Below are 19,539 nucleotides of genomic sequence, written 5' to 3'. Positions count from 1 at the left end.
CCACTCCAACCACAACCACCCAACACCACTCCAACCACAACCACCCAACACCACTCCAACCACAACCACCCAACACCACTCCAACCACAACCACCCAACACCACTTCAACCACAACCACTCAACACCACTCCAACCACAACCACCCAACACCACTTCAACCACAACCACTCAACACCACTCCAACCACAACCACCCAACACCACTTCAACCACAACCACCCAACACCACTCCAACCACAACCACCCAACACCACTCCAACCACAACCACCCAACACCACTCCAACCACAACCACCCAACACCACTCCAACCACAACCACCCAACACCACTCCAACCACAACCACCCAACACCACTTCAACCACAACCACCCAACACCACTCCAACCACAACCACCCAACACCACTCTAACCACAACCACTCTCAACACCCCTCTAACCACAACCAGTCCCACCACAACCACCCAAGACTGCTCCAACCACAACCAATCAACACCACTCCCACCACAACCACACTCAACACCACTGCAACCACAACCACTCTCCACGCCATAATAAAGGTTTTTGGCTTAGATCGCGTTATTTATAAATGTGTCGCAACCCTCCACCACCCGACACGGCCAATCAGTAAAAACTTGTGTCACGTTGACAAAAGACAAAATAGTTCACTACTTTAGCCCGCCGGTGTGTTGAAGAGTGAATCCACGACATTTACAATTCTTGAGTAGTACGACGTTTCGCTGGAAATTACATCCAGCTTCATCGGGCGATTTGCCCGAATCGTGAAGCCCTCCACTTGCTCCCGGTTTGAAAAAGTGCAGATCGGCCGAAGATGCTGGATGTAATTTCCAGCGAAACGTCATAGGGGCCGTCCATAAATGACGTCACACACCTAGGGGGGGGGGGGTTGGGGTCAGACATTTGTGACGATATGTGATGAAGGGGGGGTAGGGGGTTTGATAAATGTGACGTCACGGGGGGGGGGCGGGGGACAGAGCTTTTGTGACGTCATATTTGAGGGGGGGGGGGTCTGACTTTTCGTGACGTCGTGTGACGAAGGAAGGGGGGGGGTCAAAAATCGTCCAAAATAGCGTGACGTCATTTATGGACTGCCCCATACTCAAGTTGTAAATGTTGTGGATTCACTCTTCAACACACCGGTGGGCTAAAGTAGTGAACTATTTTCTCTTTTGTCAACGTGACACTTTTTTTACTGAGTGGCCGTGTCGGGTGGTGGAGGGTTATGACACAAAATCTAACCCAAAAACCTTTATTATGAATAATACTGGTCGTGAAAGCCTCCGTGTTAAACCGACTCTCCACACCACTCCCACCACAACCACAACAACCACTACCACCACCACGAAAGGCATCACGAGCACTCGGTACCAGAACGCGATGTAGACTCCACGGACGACGAGGAAGCAGACGAGCATCCCGTACATCACCTGCAGCAGCAGCATCATCAACATCATCAACATCATCAACATCACCACAATGATCACCTAGTGCAAAGTCACCTACAGCAACATGATCACCATCAACATCACCATCATCAACATCAATGAGCATCAACACCAACATCGCCACCATCACCATCAACACCAACATCGTCACCATCATCAACATCACCATCAATGTCATCATCGCAATCAACTTCACCACCATCACCTACAGCAACATCATCACCACCATCACCATTTACCAAAATCACCATCACCACCATCAACATTGCAATCAACTTAACCACGATAATGTACAGCAACATCACCACCATCACAATCAACATAACACCCATCACCTACAGCATCGCCACCACCATCAACATCACCAAGTGCAACGTCACCTACAGCAACTTCATCACCACCCCCATCAACATCAAACAAAAACCACCACTGTTGGCCACCAAATAGCGGTGAAGTCACCACGGCGCTTGTGCCAGGCCAGGGGCACTTTGTGGCCACGTGAAGTTTCGAAGGCTCGCTGACAGGAGGTCATGGGACAGACCCAGGTGTCATGGGTTGGCTGACTGAGATGACTGGCAGATGAACCACCACCTGTGCCCCCTACTGTGGCAACTTGCTGTGTTTTAGCTTGCCCAGTGCTCCACTCGTTGTTGTTAGCGTCGCTCCTCTGCTCTCTGTTGTTGTTGGATGGCGACTTCCTCCAACTGTCCAAGAGCCTCCTTTACGAGCCTCGGCCGATTTTGACACCGCTGGTACCAGTCATCAGCAAGTCCACTCAGCTCACATCCTCCTGTACTGCATCAGTCCATTTCCTCTTTAGTCCATGTGGTGCCCGTTTAGGCCCCTCTATCCAGCCAAACAGAAGCTGCTTGGGCATGTAGTGGCTGGGGATGCAGGCTATATGACCCAGCCAGTGCAGCCTTGCTTGCCGGAGGAGTTCACTGATGAGACTGTGTCCAGATCTTTCAAGGATTTTTGAGTTCCTCACACAATCCAGCCTGGTTAAACCCAGGATGGATCGGAGGCAGACCAGCCGAAATGTTTCAAACCGGCGCAGATGTTCAATTAGAGAGATCCACGTTTCACAAGTATATAGAAGGGAGGGCATGACTGTGGTCGAGATGATCCGAAGCTTTGTGCGGAGTGACAGACCAGGTAGCTTCCACACAGAGTTATGCAGCTGATGAAAAGGATAATGCCGCTCGGCTGATTCACAGCGAGACCTCTGCTGCCAAACCGGAGCTGGTCATAAGCATTCTGCTCAGGTATGGAAACCTCTCCACTCTCTCTGCAACTGCTCCATCACTCATGAGGAGTGGAGGGGGTGGAGCGTTTGATAACATAAAATACCCAAGCAGGTGCTTCGTTTTCGTGGTGCTGACGGTAAGACCCCACCTCTGAGTGCCATGCTCCATGTTCAGCAGCAGAGCCTCCAACTCCTCTTCTGAGTGAGCAGCAATCACCAGCTCATTAGCATACGCAACATGGTTGACCAATTGGGAGCCATCCCTCGACCGCACCTAGGCATCAATCCGTCTCCCATTGTATCTGTACCAGATGGAAATTCTACTCGTACAGCCATTGAAAGCTTCTCAAATTAACTGGTCGAAAATGTATAAAAGAGTGTAGTGGCCAGAGGACATCCCAAGGTGAACAGGGAATGGCTCCGATTCCCGGCCACGTAGATTTAGCCAGGGCTGCCCACCATCATGAAGGTCCTTAATTATTGTGAGCAGAGAGTCAGGGAATTAGAAAGCACGAAGACCAACCCAGATCCATGCCCTGTTGATGGTATCATAGGTCACGACCAGGTCAATAAAGCAGAGATGTAGGTCCTGTGGGAATTCCCTACACCTCTGCTGTAGCAGACGAACAGAGAATATGGCATCTGTGCAGGACCGCCTCAGTATAAAAGCACATTGGGGCTCCGCAAGCCTCTCCTCAGCGTGTCTGGCAAGGCGATGGTGAATAATCCTTGCCAGGACCTTACCCGGCACACTGAGGAGTGAGATGCCCCTGTAGTTGTTACAGTCTGTGCGGTCCCCTTTCTTAAAGAGGGGGACCACCAGGGCATCCTTCCCATCCTGTGGAACCCGTCCAGTGGTCCAGACAGTTGTGATGATATCATGTAGGGCAGTCTGCACACAGATGCCACCTTCCCTCAGCATTGTGCTTGGGAAATCATCTCTGCCTGGCGCTTTTCATGGTCTCAGACTCTGGATCACCCCTTGTACTTTCTCAGAAGATGGGATGCCAACCAGCCACTCATAATGGGGGGGGCTACTTCCTCCAATATTTGAGGCACAGCAGCCCCGGCAGGGTCATCCCCACCCTGTCCAATGGTATCTTTTGAACCGAGGGATTTCCCCTCAGGGGTCGGAGATCGGATCACCGTTCTTTCCCTTAAGGATGTTGATCAGTTTGGTGCTGCAAGTTACGTTTGTGATGGAATGAAAGAGTGATTTGTGATCGTGGGCTAACGAGGTATTTTCCATCTCCTCAGCGACCCGCGACCACCACCCATCCTTGCAGTGCCACACGGCTCTCCGAACCTCCGAGCGAAGGTTGTGGTAAGCCTCCTCATTTTTTGACGTGGGATGCGGTGCAGACGGTGGGAGTGAGCCTATCGCTCTTTCGCAGTCAACCGGAACACCTCCTCCATCAGCCAGGGTCTCGGGAGGGGGGGAGGTGGGGAAGGAAGGTCTGGACCGTGTACCCAATTCAGAGAACCGCACGGCTCTCTGAACCTCCAAGAGAAGCCTGCTTACGCGTGGACACTGGGAGTGGGCCGCCCGTTTCTCTCAGCTCACCCGAAAACATCACCATTAACATCAGCATCATGATCATCATAACCAGCATTAACATCACCACCACCATCAATATCGCCAATATCAACAACTTCATCACCAGGATCATGCTCACCAACATAACCACACATCAAAATCACCAATATCAACAACATCAACATCACCAAAATAAACATCACCACTATCAATATCGTCATCATCGTCACCACCGACACCATCATCAACATCACGACCATCAAGATCACAAATATCACCAACATCACCACCACCATCAACATTACCATCTACAGTAATATCATCAACATTATCACTACCAACATCACCACCAACATCATCACCACGAACATCACCACCACCACCACCAACTACATCACCAACAGCATCACCACCATCAACATGACCTACAGAAACATCACCACCACCATCAATATCGCCAATGTCAACAACATCATCATCATCAGGATCATGATCAACAACATCACCACCATCAACATGAACTACAGCAACATCACCGCAATCATTAACATCACCAACACTAGCACCATGGACATCACCCTTGAAGTCATCAAGATCAATAAAATCAGTGTTATCCCCAGTGCCAGGCTAGGTGCACCATCAGCTGTGTGATCGTCCTCACCTGATGGAACACTGGCTCCTTCAAGAGGAGGTAAATCTGCAGAGACACAGACGGCTGCGTGAGTGGTGAGGTAAGTGGTGAGCGATGAGTGAGTGTGGTGAGCGATGAGTGAGTGTGGTGAGCGATGAGTGAGTGTGGTGAGCGATGAGTGTGTGTTTTGGGGCATCACGGTGGCTAGGAGATGTTAGCTACCTCGCCTGGTCTACAGGAGGTCGTGGGTTCGATCCTTGACCCTGACGATGCCTGCTGCTGTATATTTGGAGTCTGCGTTTCTCGTTCATCATCACGGTGGCTAGGAGATGTTAACTACCTCGCCTGGTCTACAGGAGGTCGTGGGTTCGATCCTTGACCCTGACGATGCCTGCTGCTGTATATTTGGAGTCTGCGTTTCTCGTTCATCATCACGGTGGCTAGGAGATGTTAACTACCTCGCCTAGTCTACAGGAGGTCGTGGGTTCGATCCTTGACCCTGACGATGCCTGCTGCTGTATATTTGGAGTCTGCGTTTCTCGTTCATCATCACGGTGGCTAGGAGATGTTAACTACCTCGCCTGGTCTACAGGAGGTCGTGGGTTCGATCCCGACCCTGACGATGCCTGCTGCTGTATATTTGGAGTCTGCATCTCTTTCCCCATGGTCGCGTGGATTTTTCTCCGGGTCCTCTGGTTTTCCCCTCCATGTTTAGAATCAACGTCTCCACCACGTGTTTTAGAGTTGTTTGGCTTCTGCTATAAATTCCCACGTCACTACGACGATGATGATAATAAGCAGTCACTTGTTTGAGCTCTCATTTGTCATGGCCAGGTCGCTTCTGAACAAGAGTTGGTTACAATGAGTGTGGTGAGTGTCTGTGGTGATGTAGGGCAGCGGATTAGTGCCGCGCTCCACCACAAACCCGGCGACCCGAGTTCGATTCCCGCTCAAGGCCATCAACCCAGTGGCGAATCCTGGGCCTCCCCTAGGTCGTCTACGTCCCAAATCAGTACCTGGTGCAGTGGGTAAGCATCGCTACTGCTGTGGTGCTGGCCACCCAGCCCCTCGTGTGCCGTGCCGGCCTGCAGTGGTGCTCGCTAACAGCTCTTGCCGCACAGTTACGGCTACGAAGGATATTTAACAAGTAGGCTTTCGCGACCAATATCATCCACAATACAGGTATTTTGGATTCTACCACTTAAAAATATAAATGTGTCGTTAAACCCGCCACCACCCGACACAGCCAATTTGTAAGGTTTGTCACGTAAACAGAACGTGCCAATTCGTTACTAGCGTACCGGTGTGTTGGAGAGCCAAGCCACAACATTTACAATCTGAGTACGACGTTTCGCCAGCAATTACAACTAGCATCATCAGGCGACAGCCAGATTTGTGGAGAAGTCCACCTGTTTCGTTCCTTAAATAGAGGGGTAGATGTGATGACAACACTTGTCTTTGTCTTGTGGTTATATTTAAGCAGCTGAGGAGGTGGCGGTGTCTAAGTGTTAAGTTAATTTATGTCAGTTAGGGTGAGGTGAGTAATGTATACGTCTGTAGAAGTATGTGTGGTGTTTCAATTGCTGTTAAGTGTTTCAAAGAGATTGCCTGTGTGTCTCTGCGTGTGGCTATGTGTCACTGTGTTAATTTGTGTGTATGCATGTCTCCATTACAGTATGCAAAGGGCTGGTAACCCCGCCATTTTAGAATCACCTTACCAATTAATCACGGTGAACATACTATAATAAGCTTGTCCCGGATTCCCTGAGTGGACGTACATATGTACGTATGTATGGGACAAGCATCTTCTGGCCAAACCCCATTTGGTGGAGCCAGACTATACCCCTCCCCTCGGGATTCTTCCAGAGACAGCAGGAAACCACGGTGGGTGGCCACGTGGAATGTCCAAACGCTCAGTGTGGAGGAGAGGTCGCCACTCCTCTTCAGGAGCTGGACCGGTACTGCCTGAATCTATGTGTGGAATACAGGGGGGTCCAGTGGACGGGCTCTGGCTCCAGTCAGATGAGGGGTGGACAGTCCTCGACTTGGGGCAGGAGACTGCCAAACAATAGGAGTGGCTCTTCTTCTGAACAATATAATGAAGGGGTGTGGAAGCATGGCGGTGATTTGTGGGAAGCTGTAAGCCCCAGGCTACTGTGGGCTTACCTTCCCATCAACCAGAGGCGAGGAGTGGTAGTGGTAGCTTACGCCCCTTAGGATAGAGTCATCCTGTTGGGTGACTTTAATGCCCGAGCAGGTTCTGATGCTGGCACCTGGTCTGGAGTGATTGGAAGGCATGGGCCAGATCAGCTCAAACACAATGCTACGAGGCTGCTAAACTTCTGTGCAGCCCATTGGCTTGTAATTACCAACACACTGTTTCGGCATCGGCGCATCCACACAACATCATGGATGCATGCCGGGTCCAAGCAGGAACATCTGCTGGACTACATAGTGACGAAACAGCGGATGTAAGCCCATGTCCTTGATAACAGGACCTACCGTGGAGCTGATCTGCCCACTGACCATCGACTTGTCATCTGTAAGATGCGCCTGCTGCTGAAGCTGGAAAGTGACGGCGATGTTGATGGTGATGTTGATGGTGATGTTGAGGGCAATATTGATGGTAATTTTTATGGTGATGCCGATGGTGATATTGATGGCGATACTGATGGTAAAATTGATGGCGATGTTGATGGCAATGTTGATGGCGATGTCAATGGTGATGTTGTTGATGGTGATGGCGATGTTGATGCCAATATTGATGGCGATGTTCGTGATGTGGATGGCGGTGTTGATGGTGCTGATATTGATGTTAGTGATGTTTATGTTAATGATGTTGATGTTAGTGATGTTGATGTTAGTGATGCCCTCACCCCTGTGACGAGGCAGCTGAATGCCACCAGAGTGAGGATGAACGGAACATTCATGAAGTTTGGCTTCTCAAAGCTGAGAAACCTGCAACATCAACAACATCATGATCAACAATATCAACAACATCAACATCATCATCATCAAGCACTCACAGGCAGAGTACACAGTACACCAGTCATCTGTGATGTAGAGGTCATCCGTGATGTTGTAGAGGTCAGAGGTCATCGGTGATCTTGTAGAGGTCATCCGTAATGTGGTGGAGGTCATTAGTGATCTTCTAGTGGTCATCAGTGATCTTGTAGAAGTCATCCGTGATGTTGTAGAGATCATCGGTAATCTTGTAAAGGTCAGCGGTGATCTTGTAGAAGTCATCGGTGATGTTGTAGAGATCATCGGTAATCTTGTATAGGGTCAGTGGTGATCTTGTAGAGATCATCGGTGATGTTGTAGAGATCATAGGTGATCTTGTATAGGTCATCGGTGATGTTGTAGAGATCATAGGTGATCTTGTACAATGAGAGAAAAAAGTATTTGATCCCCTGCTGATTTTGTACGTTTGCCCACTGACAAAGAAATGATCAGTCTATAATTTTAATGGTAGGTTTATTTGAACAGTGAGAGACAGAATAACAACAACAAAAATCCAGAAAAACGCACGTCAATTTTTTTTTTATTGATTTGCATTTTAATGAGGGAAATCCGTATTTGACCCCCTCTCAATCAGAAAGATTTCTGGCTCCCAGGTGTCTTTTATACAGGTAACGAGCTGAGATTAGGAGCACACTCTTAAAGGGAGTGCTCCTAATCAAAGCTTTGTTACCTGTATAAAAGACACCTGTTGACAGAAGAAATCAATCAGATTCCAAACTCTCCACCATGGCCAAGACCAAAGAGCTCTTCAAGGATGTCAGGGACAAAATTGTAGACCTACACAAGGCTGGGATGGGCTATAAGACCATCGCCAAGCAGCTTGGTGAGAAGGTGACAACAGTTGGTGCGATTATTTCGCAAATGGAAGAAACACAAAAGAACTATCAATCTCCCTCAGCCTGGGGCTCCATGCAAGATCTCACCTCGTGGAGTTGCAATGATCATGAGAACGGTGAGGAATCAGCCCAGAACTACACGGGAGGATCTTGTCAATGATCTCAGGGCAGCTGGGGCCATAGTCACCAAGAAAACAGTTGGTAACACTCTACGCCGTGAAGGACTGAAATCCTGCAGCACCCGCAAGGTCCCCCTTCTCAAGAAAGCACATATACATGCCCGTCTGAAGTTTGCCAATGAACATCTGAATGATTCAGAGGACAACTGGGTGAAAGTGTTGCGGTCAAATGAGACCAAAATGGAGCTCTTTGGCATCAACTCAACTCGCCGTGTTTGGAAGAGGAGGAATGCTGCTTATGACCCCAAGAACACCATCCCCACCGTCAAACATGGAGGTGGAAACATTATGCTTTGGGGGTGTTTTTCTGCTAAGGGGACAGAACAACTTCACCACATCAAAGGGACGATGAACGGGGCCATGTACCGTCAAATCTTGGGTGAGAACCTCCTTCCCTCAGCCAGGGCATTGAAAATGGGTCATGGATGGGTATTCCAGAATGACAATGACCCAAAACACACGGCCAAGGCAACAAAGGAGTGGCTCAAGAAGAAGCACATTAAGGTCCTGGAGTGGCCTAGCCAGTCTCCAGACCTTAATCCCATAGAAAATCTGTGGAGAGAGCTGAAGGTTCGAGTTGCCAAACGTCAGCCTCGAAACCTTAATGCCTTGGAGAAGATCTGCAAAGAGGAGTGGGACAAAATCCCTCCTGAGATGTGTGCAAACCTGGTGGCCAACTACAAAAAACGTCTGACCTCTGTGATTGTCAACAAGGGTTTTACTACCAAGTACTAAGTTATGTTTTGCAGAGGGTCAAATACTTATTTCCTTCATTAAAATGCAATCAATTTATAACATTTTTGACATGCGTTTTTCCGGATTTTGTTGTTGTTATTCTGTCTGTCACTGTTCAAATACAGCTACCATTAAAATTATAGACTGATCATTTCTTTGTCAGTGGGCAAACGTACAAAATCAGCAGGGGATCAAATACTTTTTTCCCTCACTGTATAGGTTATCGGTAATTTTGTAGAGATCATAGGTGATCTTGTATATGTCAGTGGTGATCTTGTAGAAGTCATCGGTGATGTTGTAGAGATCATCGGTAATCTTGTACAGGTCATCGGTAATCTTGTATAGGTCATCGGTCATTTTTTGAGGTCATTGGTGATGTTGTAGAGATTATCGGTGACTTTGCAGAAGTCATTTGTGATCTTGTAGAAGTCATTCGTGATCTTGTAGAAGTCATCCGTGATCTTGTAGAGGTAGTCAGTGATCTTGTAGAGGTCATCAATGATCTTCTAAAGGTCATCTGTGATTTTCTAGAAGTCATCTGTGACTTTGCAGAAGTCATTCGTAATCTTGTAGAGGTCATCGGTGATTTTGTAGAGGTCACCGGTGATCTTCAGTAGAGCTGTCTTAGTGCTTGGGGCACCTCTGGTACAGACTGAAATGGAGTTGAATCTGACCATTGCAGCAATGTGGGGACGTAGCGACCGCTTCAGACGCAGGCGCTCCGTGACCACTGATGTCGTACTCAGGTTTGAGATTGGGGACGATAGTTGGTGGGGTCTCACTATATGTATATTTACATTGACTCAGGGCAACTTTTTTTCGGGAGCAGTGTTAACTCCTCCATTTCGACACAGGTCTGGGGGAAGCAAACCCCTCGCTCAACTAAAGATTTTGCCACGTGGACAATCAGAATGGACAGCGTGGATGCGGTCGAGTGGCGGCGTCTTCATTTGGCAGCCGTGGCGATGAACATCGACGCCCCGCCTCCTGCAACCGACGTCGCATCCGGGCCCCAGGTTGATAAAAACTCAGAGAGCAGGCCGGGAGAATGCCGTTGCCTCCCTCAAGTGAGAAACCACCGCCTCGATCTTCACGCTTTAAATTGGTGAAGAACGTCGCGAGAGCCGTGCACAGACCCCAGGTTGATCGGTTGATGGGTGGTCAGAGTGCAGTGGAACCCTTCACGATGCGCCACGGAGGCACAGGGGGAGGCGGGGGTCGCGAGCCGACTCAGAGTGCAGTGGTTGGGGGGAGGCACGTGTTGTGGCCGTTGCGTTACTGTGTTGTGGCAATGGCGTCGTGGTGTGAGGCCGCTGCTCTTTGGGCATTGCTCTCGAAAACATGGCTGCCGATGTCATTCTTTGACAACTAAGAGCCGTGTATGGAGTAATCCTGGCCAGACGGCTCGGCAACATGGTCAGTCGGCAGATCTACAGCGGTGGGTCTGCAGGCGAGGTGTCTCGGCACTCCCACAACCTCCTCCTGTGTCTCCTCCCTCCCTCCAACTTCTCCCTCCCTCCCTCCAACCTCCTCCTCCTCCCCCTCCCTCCTTGCTCCTCCCTCCTCCTTCTCCTCCCTCCAACTTGCTCCTCCTCCTTCCTCCCCTCCCTCCCCTCCCTCCCCCTCTCTCCCCCCTCCCTCCATCCCTACCTCCCCCTCATACCCCCTCCCCCTCCCTCCCCCTTCTTCCCCCTTCCTCCCTCCTCCTCCCCCTCCCTCCTCCGTGTGTCTGCTAAGCAGCGATTGCCTGCCAGTGGCGGCTGCTGCAACTGCGCCGCTTTTGCCATTCTCTTTGTTTGTGCTTGTCGCTCGGATTGGGCGCGAGTTCGTGGAAAAGAGAAACAGCAGCGATGTCATTTTTCCCAACTGAGCTGCAGAATGAATGGATCGTCGATGCGGGTTTTAGACACGCCGATGCTAATGGCCGCCAATGCCACCGATGCCCCCGCGCCAACGATGACGACGACGACGATAGCGGCAATGACGAACACCAGATCTCCTGACGGAGCATGGCGCGATGTCCGGTCGCTTGCGGTCCCTCTGCGCGATGTTTGTGCGATGACGTGGGCGAACAATCAACAATAATAATCGTCGTTAGCGCCATTTTGCGCAGCACGAGACTGGGATTTGAAATTACCGTCACCCCCATGTCTTCAAGAGCAATGTTGGTACAGTACTCACGTACAGTGTTGTACAGTATATACGATGCTCACGGGTAGTGCACAGTACCGAGAGGCAGTTTGTACAGTATAGAGTATCCAGCTGTAGTTTGTACAGTATGTACAGTGCCCCGCGGTCACTTTGTGCAGTGTGTACAGTTCCCCGTGTGTGGGTTGTACAGTATATACAGTGCTCCGGTGCAGCTTGTGCGGTGTATCCAGTACTCACAGGCAGTACACGAAGACGCAGCATGTGTAGATCATGGGTAGCTCATCCAGCAGCTAAGAGAACATGACCGACATCAACATCATCAACATCACCATTCACATCATCAACATCATCACCATGACCATAATCATGAACATCATGATCACCATGAACATCACCATGAATATCACCATGAACATCATGATCACCATGAACATCACCATGAATATCACCATGAATATCACCATGAACATCATGATCACCATGAACATCACCATGAATATCACCATGAATATCACCATGAACATCATGATCACCATGAACATCACCATGAATATCACCATGAATATCACCATGAACATCATGATCACCATGAACATCACCATGAATATCACCATGAATATCACCATGAACATCATGATCACCATGAACATCACCATGAACATCACCATGAATATCACCATGAACATCATGATCACCATGAACATCACCATGAATATCACCATGAATATCACCATGAACATCATGATCACCATGAACATCACCATGAATATCACCATGAACATCACCATGAACATCATGATCACCATGAACATCACCATGAATATCACCATGAATATCACCATGAACATCATGATCACCATGAACATCACCATGAACATCACCATGAACATCATGATCACCATGAACATCACCATGAATATCACCATGAATATCACCATGAACATCATGATCACCATGAACATCACCATGAATATCACCATGAACATCACCATGAACATCACCATGAACATCACCATGAACATCATGATCACCATGAACATCACCATGAACATCACCATGAACATCACCATGAACATCATGATCACCATGAACATCACCATGAATATCACCATGAATATCACCATGAACATCATGATCACCATGAACATCACCATGAATATCACCATGAACATCACCATGAACATCACCATGAACATCACCATGAACATCATGATCACCATGAACATCACCATGAACATCACCATGAACATCACCATGAACATCATGATCACCATGAACATCACCATGAACATCACCATGAACATCATGATCATCACCATGAACATCACCATGAACATCATGATCACCATGAACATCACCATGAACATCACCATGAACATCACCATGAACATCATGATCACCATGAACATCACCATGAACATCACCATGAACATCACCATGAACATCATGATCACCATGAACATCACCATGAACATCACCATGAACATCACCATGAACATCATGATCACCATGAACATCACCATGAACATCACCATGAACATCACCATGAACATCATGATCACCATGAACATCACCCGTCGTATTTGTGGATCAGGCGTAATTGCGCGATGTACGGTAATAGAGGTGTTTGGGTTAGATCGACTAAATATAAATGTGCCGTTAAACCTGCCACCACCCACCACCGCCAATTTTTGTAAGGTTTGTCGCGTAAACAAAACGTGCCAATTCGTTAATAATTCAGCACTAACCGGTGTGTTGGAGAGTGACAGCCTCATCTGGATTTCGCCTGGTGAGGCTGGTTGTTGTAATTACCGGTGAAACGTCACAGTACTCGAATTGTAAATGCTGTCGTGGTTTTACTCTCCAACACACCGGTCAGTGCTGTGCTAGTAACTAGTTTGCACGTTTTTGTTTACGTGACAAACGTTACTCGTCGGCCGTGTTGGGTGGCGGAGGGTTTGACGACACATGTTTATATTAACACGATCTAACCCACAAACCACCTATACCAAGGATAACATTGTGGTCACGAAAGTCTCCTACGATGTGTCAATCTGTGTCATACGGTCTCTGTTCTGGATGGCCACAGTCGCATCACCACCACTCCTGGAGCGTTTTTAGTTTCCCGTTTGTGCATTCGATTGAGAGTATCTGGCTACTCCTAGAAATGTTCCCGCGGGATGACGATGACGATGACGATAAGCGACTTGGTAGAGCTGCTATCATTTGCGATGGGCCAGGTCGCTTCTGAAAGAGCCTCACAGCTCAGTGGGGCCTTACTACCTCGTAAAATACAAAATATTTTTGCTTATGGGTCTCCGTCTCTCTAGGAATGACTATGGGTATCTATGTATGTCTATGGGTCACTATGTATGTCTATGGGTCACTGTGTCTCGAAGGATCTCTATATGTCTATGTGTCTCTATGTATCTCTATGTGTCTCTATGTATGACTATGGGTCACTATGTATGTCTATATGGGTCACTGTGTCTCTAAGGATCTCTATATGTCTATGTGTCTCTATGTATTTCTATGTGTCTCTATGTATGACTATGGGTCACTATGTATGTCTATATGGGTCACTGTGTCTCTAAGGATCTCTATATGTCTTTGTCTCTATGCATATCTATGTGTCTCTATGTATGACTATGGGTCACTATGTATGTCTATATGGGTCACTTGTCTCTAAGGATCTCTATATGTCTGTGTCTCTATGCATATCTATGGGTCTCTATGTATCCCTATGCGTTTAGAGTATTTGGCTGCAATGCATGTTCACGGGACAATGACGATAAGCCACTTGGTCGAGCTGCTAGCATTTGTGATGGGCCGGGTCGCTACACAGCAGCTCAGCGGGGCCTTCTCACCTGGGTCAAATACAACATCGCGAATCTAGAATCCCCATCTGCATCTGCTGCTGCTGTCGTGGTTTGTGCAGTGGACGATGCGTGGGTTAGGGTGGACCACGAGCAGCCTCATACTCTTTGGTTTTTTCGGTAAAGTCATGTAGGTATAAAATAAAATAAATCACGACGTTTCGATGGCAACACAAGCAATCATCACCAGGTGGGAAAACCACAGCAAGAAATGTTTTTGATGTGGTTTTCCCACCTGATGATTGCTTGTGTTGCTATCGAAATGTCGTCATTTAATTAATTGTATTTTCTACCTACGTGACTTTACCGAAAGAACCAAAGAGTATGGATCCCTGCAGTCCTGAAAACTTCAAATCTAGAATGAGCAGCCTCAGTGAAGATCAAACCCCAGACATATTTCTGCCGTTGGCTCTTTCACAGCAAGGCGGTATCTCTACACGGACAATGATGATGCTGCTGCTTCTTCTGCTTTGTGCACAACTAACAGATGCAATGAACGATACAAAAATAACGTGGCTTCACCCGCTCTGGCATACATAGAGGAGGCGTTAAGATGGTCAGACACCAAATAAACACTGATATTATATTGTCTCGTTAGTCACGAACCGGCCATCCGCGATGTTGGCTATCCGCGCGTCGGATCTGGAACTCTGAGCTAGTGAATGGGTAGGTAAATGAATAGGTGAGTGAATAGGTGAGAGAGTGCATGACTGTGAGGGAGTGAATGCAAAGGTGAGTGTATGCAAAGGTGAGTGAATAGGTGAGAGTGCGTATGAGAAAGTGAATGAGTGGGTAAATGAATAGGTGAGTGAATAGGTGAATGAGTAAGTGAATCTGAGCGGGTGAATGGGTGAGTGTATAGGTGAGCGAGTCTCACCTGCATCTCGTACAGAAGGGTCATGTGGAAAAACCACGAGCCGATCCCGACCACTACAGCAACAGAACATCATCACCATCATCACAACATCCTTCACCATCATCGTTACAACATCATCACCGTCATCGTCATAACATCATCACCATTGTCACCAACGTCGTGTCTTTGTCTGCCCCCCCCCCCCCCATGTCTCTCTGTGTCCTTCCCGTGTCTCTGTGGGTACCTGAGATCCCCACAAGCGCCAACAGGTATCTCCACTCCACGTGGGCTCGAGCGCAGAATGGCGCGGAGAGAAGAGGGGCAGCCACCATGGGCAGGTTACTCAGCGTGTTCCCTACACACAGAGAGACACAGGGGCAGCAGCACAGGCAGGCGACTCACTCAGCGTGTTCCCTACACACAGAGAGGGGCAACAGCACAGGCAGGCGACTACTCAGCGTGTTCCCTACACACAGAGAGACACAGGGGCAGCAGCACAGGCAGGCGACTCACTCAGCGTGTTCCCTACACACAGAGAGAGACAGCAGCACAGGCAGGCGACTACTCAGCGTGTTCCCTACACACAGAGAGGGGCAACAGCACGGGCAGGCGACTACTCAGCGTGTTCCCTACACACAGAGAGAGACAGCAGCACGGGCAGGCGACTATTCAGCGTGTTCCCTACACACAGAGAGGGACAGCAGCACGGGCAGGCGACTACTCAGCGTGTTCCCTACACACAGAGAGAGACAGCAGCACGGGCAGGCGACTATTCAGCGTGTTCCCTACACACAGAGAGGGGCAGCAGCACGGGCAGGCGACTACTCAGCGTGTTCCCTACACACAGAGAGGGACAGCAGCACTGGCAGGCGACTACTCAGCGTGTTCCCTACACACAGAGAGAGACAGCAGCACGGGCAGGCGACTCACTCAGCGTGTTCCCTACACACAGAGAGAGACAGCAGCACGGGCAGGCGACTACTCAGCGTGTTCCCTACACACAGAGAGAGACAGCAGCACAGGCAGGCGACTCACTCAGCGTGTTCCCTACACACAGAGAGAGACAGCAGCACGGGCAGGCGACTACTCAGCGTGTTCCCTACACACAGAGAGAGACAGCAGCACAGGCAGGCGACTACTCAGCGTGTTCCCTACACACAGAGAGAGACAGCAGCACAGGCAGGCGACTCACTCAGCGTGTTCCCTACACACAGAGAGAGACAGCAGCACGGGCAGGCGACTACTCAGCGTGTTCCCTACACACAGAGAGAGACAGCAGCACAGACAGGCGACTACTCAGCGTGTTCCCTACACACAGAGAGACAGGGGCAGCAGCACAGGCAGGCGACTACTCAGCGTGTTCCCTACACACAGAGAGGGACAGCAGCACGGGCAGGCGACTACTCAGCGTGTTCCCTACACACAGAGAGGGACAGCAGCACGGGCAGGCGACTACTCAGCGTGTTCCCTACACACAGAGAGAGACAGCAGCACGGGCAGGCGACTACTCAGCGTGTTCCCTACACACAGAGAGGGGCAGCAGCACAGGCAGGCGACTCACTCAGCGTGTTCCCTACACACACACAGAGAGACAGGGGCAGCCTCCACGGGCAGGCGACTACTCAGCGTGTTCCCTACACACACACAGAGAGACAGGGGCAGCAGCACGGGCAGGCGACTACTCAGCGTGTTCCCTACACACAGAGAGAGACAGGGGCAGCAGCACGGGCAGGCGACTACTCAGCGTGTTCCCTACACACAGAGAGACAGGGGCAGCCACCACGGGCAGGCGACTACTCAGCGTGTTCCCTACACACACACAGAGAGACAGGGGCAGCAGCACGGGCAGGCGACTACTCAGCGTGTTCCCTACACACAGAGAGAGACAGGGGCAGCAGCACGGGCAGGCGACTACTCAGCGTGTTCCCTACACACAGAGAGACAGGGGCAGCCACCACGGGCAGGCGACTACTCAGCGTGTTCCCTACACACAGAGAGAGACAGGGGCAGCACCACGGGCAGGCGACTACTCAGCGTGTTCCCTACACACAGAGAGACAGGGGCAGCCACCACGGGCAGGTGACTACTCAGCGTGTTCCCTACACACAGAGAGACAGGGGCAGCACCACGGGCAGGCGACTACTCAGCGTGTTCCCTACACACACAGAGAGACAGGGGCAGCACCACGGGCAGGCGACTACTCAGCGTGTTCCCTACACACACAGAGAGACAGGGGCAGCACCACGGGCAGGTGACTACTCAGCGTGTTCCCTACACACAGAGAGACAGGGGCAGCACCACGGGCAGGCGACTACTCAGCGTGTTCCCTACACACAGAGAGAGACAGCAGCACGGGCAGGCGACTCACTCAGCGTGTTCCCTACACACAGAGAGAGACAGCAGCACGGGCAGGCGACTACTCAGCGTGTTCCCTACACACAGAGAGAGACAGCAGCACAGGCAGGCGACTCACTCAGCGTGTTCCCTACACACAGAGAGAGACAGCAGCACGGGCAGGCGACTACTCAGCGTGTTCCCTACACACAGAGAGAGACAGCAGCACAGGCAGGCGACTACTCAGCGTGTTCCCTACACACAGAGAGAGACAGCAGCACAGACAGGCGACTACTCAGCGTGTTCCCTACACACAGAGAGACAGGGGCAGCAGCACAGGCAGGCGACTACTCAGCGTGTTCCCTACACACAGAGAGGGACAGCAGCACGGGCAGGCGACTACTCAGCGTGTTCCCTACACACAGAGAGGGACAGCAGCACGGGCAGGCGACTACTCAGCGTGTTCCCTACACACAGAGAGAGACAGCAGCACGGGCAGGCGACTACTCAGCGTGTTCCCTACACACAGAGAGGGGCAGCAGCACAGGCAGGCGACTCACTCAGCGTGTTCCCTACACACACACAGAGAGACAGGGGCAGCCTCCACGGGCAGGCGACTACTCAGCGTGTTCCCTACACACACACAGAGAGACAGGGGCAGCAGCACGGGCAGGCGACTACTCAGCGTGTTCCCTACACACAGAGAGAGACAGGGGCAGCAGCACGGGCAGGCGACTACTCAGCGTGTTCCCTACACACAGAGAGACAGGGGCAGCCACCACGGGCAGGCGACTACTCAGCGTGTTCCCTACACACACACAGAGAGACAGGGGCAGCAGCACGGGCAGGCGACTACTCAGCGTGTTCCCTACACACAGAGAGAGACAGGGGCAGCAGCACGGGCAGGCGACTACTCAGCGTGTTCCCTACACACAGAGAGACAGGGGCAGCCACCACGGGCAGGCGACTACTCAGCGTGTTCCCTACACACAGAGAGAGACAGGGGCAGCACCACGGGCAGGCGACTACTCAGCGTGTTCCCTACACACAGAGAGACAGGGGCAGCCACCACGGGCAGGTGACTACTCAGCGTGTTCCCTACACACAGAGAGACAGGGGCAGCACCACGGGCAGGCGACTACTCAGCGTGTTCCCTACACACACAGAGAGACAGGGGCAGCACCACGGGCAGGCGACTACTCAGCGTGTTCCCTACACACACAGAGAGACAGGGGCAGCACCACGGGCAGGTGACTACTCAGCGTGTTCCCTACACACAGAGAGACAGGGGCAGCACCACGGGCAGGCGACTACTCAGCGGTGCTGCACTGCTGCCCAGCGCGTCCGCAGGTAGCGGGATAGTGGATCGACCTTCCGTGAAGATTATGTGCTAAATAAGCAGGGGCCTGATGAATACGCAGTCGTGGACCAAACAGCGATAGCACCACCAGGGTGTGGTTAGGACCCCAGAGTGCAGTGCTTTTCCTCTTGAAACGCCACATGTACCCGTTGATGCTGCTGAGACATGGCAAGTATAGGCCGCCATTACAATAAGCCCACAGCTATGGTTAACAAGTCCTCAACGGCAGCGCCGGCGGAAGAAGATGTGAACATCTCAACGGCTGTGAAGCCGGACGAAGGCTGCAGCAGAATGATATGCCCAATCGTCCT

General features: G+C 50.6%; 1 protein-coding gene across 2 annotated transcripts in view; it reads right to left on the bottom strand.

Moving 5' to 3' along the window:
• The window catches only part of LOC133362909 (alkaline ceramidase 3-like), a 45,816-nt gene that overhangs the window by 13,742 nt on the left and 12,535 nt on the right, over nucleotides 1-19,539 (bottom strand). For both annotated transcript variants that reach the window (XM_061581879.1, XM_061581878.1), the window contains exons 2-7: nucleotides 15,779-15,889; nucleotides 15,556-15,608; nucleotides 12,040-12,092; nucleotides 7,754-7,835; nucleotides 4,908-4,943; nucleotides 1,387-1,445 (exon numbers count right to left, since the gene is read on the bottom strand). In XM_061581879.1, the coding sequence (XP_061437863.1) occupies nucleotides 1,387-1,445; nucleotides 4,908-4,943; nucleotides 7,754-7,835; nucleotides 12,040-12,092; nucleotides 15,556-15,608; nucleotides 15,779-15,889 (394 nt within the window). The remainder of the gene's footprint in view (nucleotides 1-1,386; nucleotides 1,446-4,907; nucleotides 4,944-7,753; nucleotides 7,836-12,039; nucleotides 12,093-15,555; nucleotides 15,609-15,778; nucleotides 15,890-19,539) is intronic.

Source organism: Lethenteron reissneri, unplaced genomic scaffold (assembly GCF_015708825.2).
Source record: "Lethenteron reissneri isolate LAM-NWPU_2019-01 unplaced genomic scaffold, ASM1570882v1 scaffold_1638, whole genome shotgun sequence".
NCBI lineage: Eukaryota > Metazoa > Chordata > Hyperoartia > Petromyzontiformes > Petromyzontidae > Lethenteron > Lethenteron reissneri.
The sequence above is the reverse complement of the archived record's forward strand: the minus strand, read 5'-3'. Positions and strand labels throughout refer to the sequence as shown.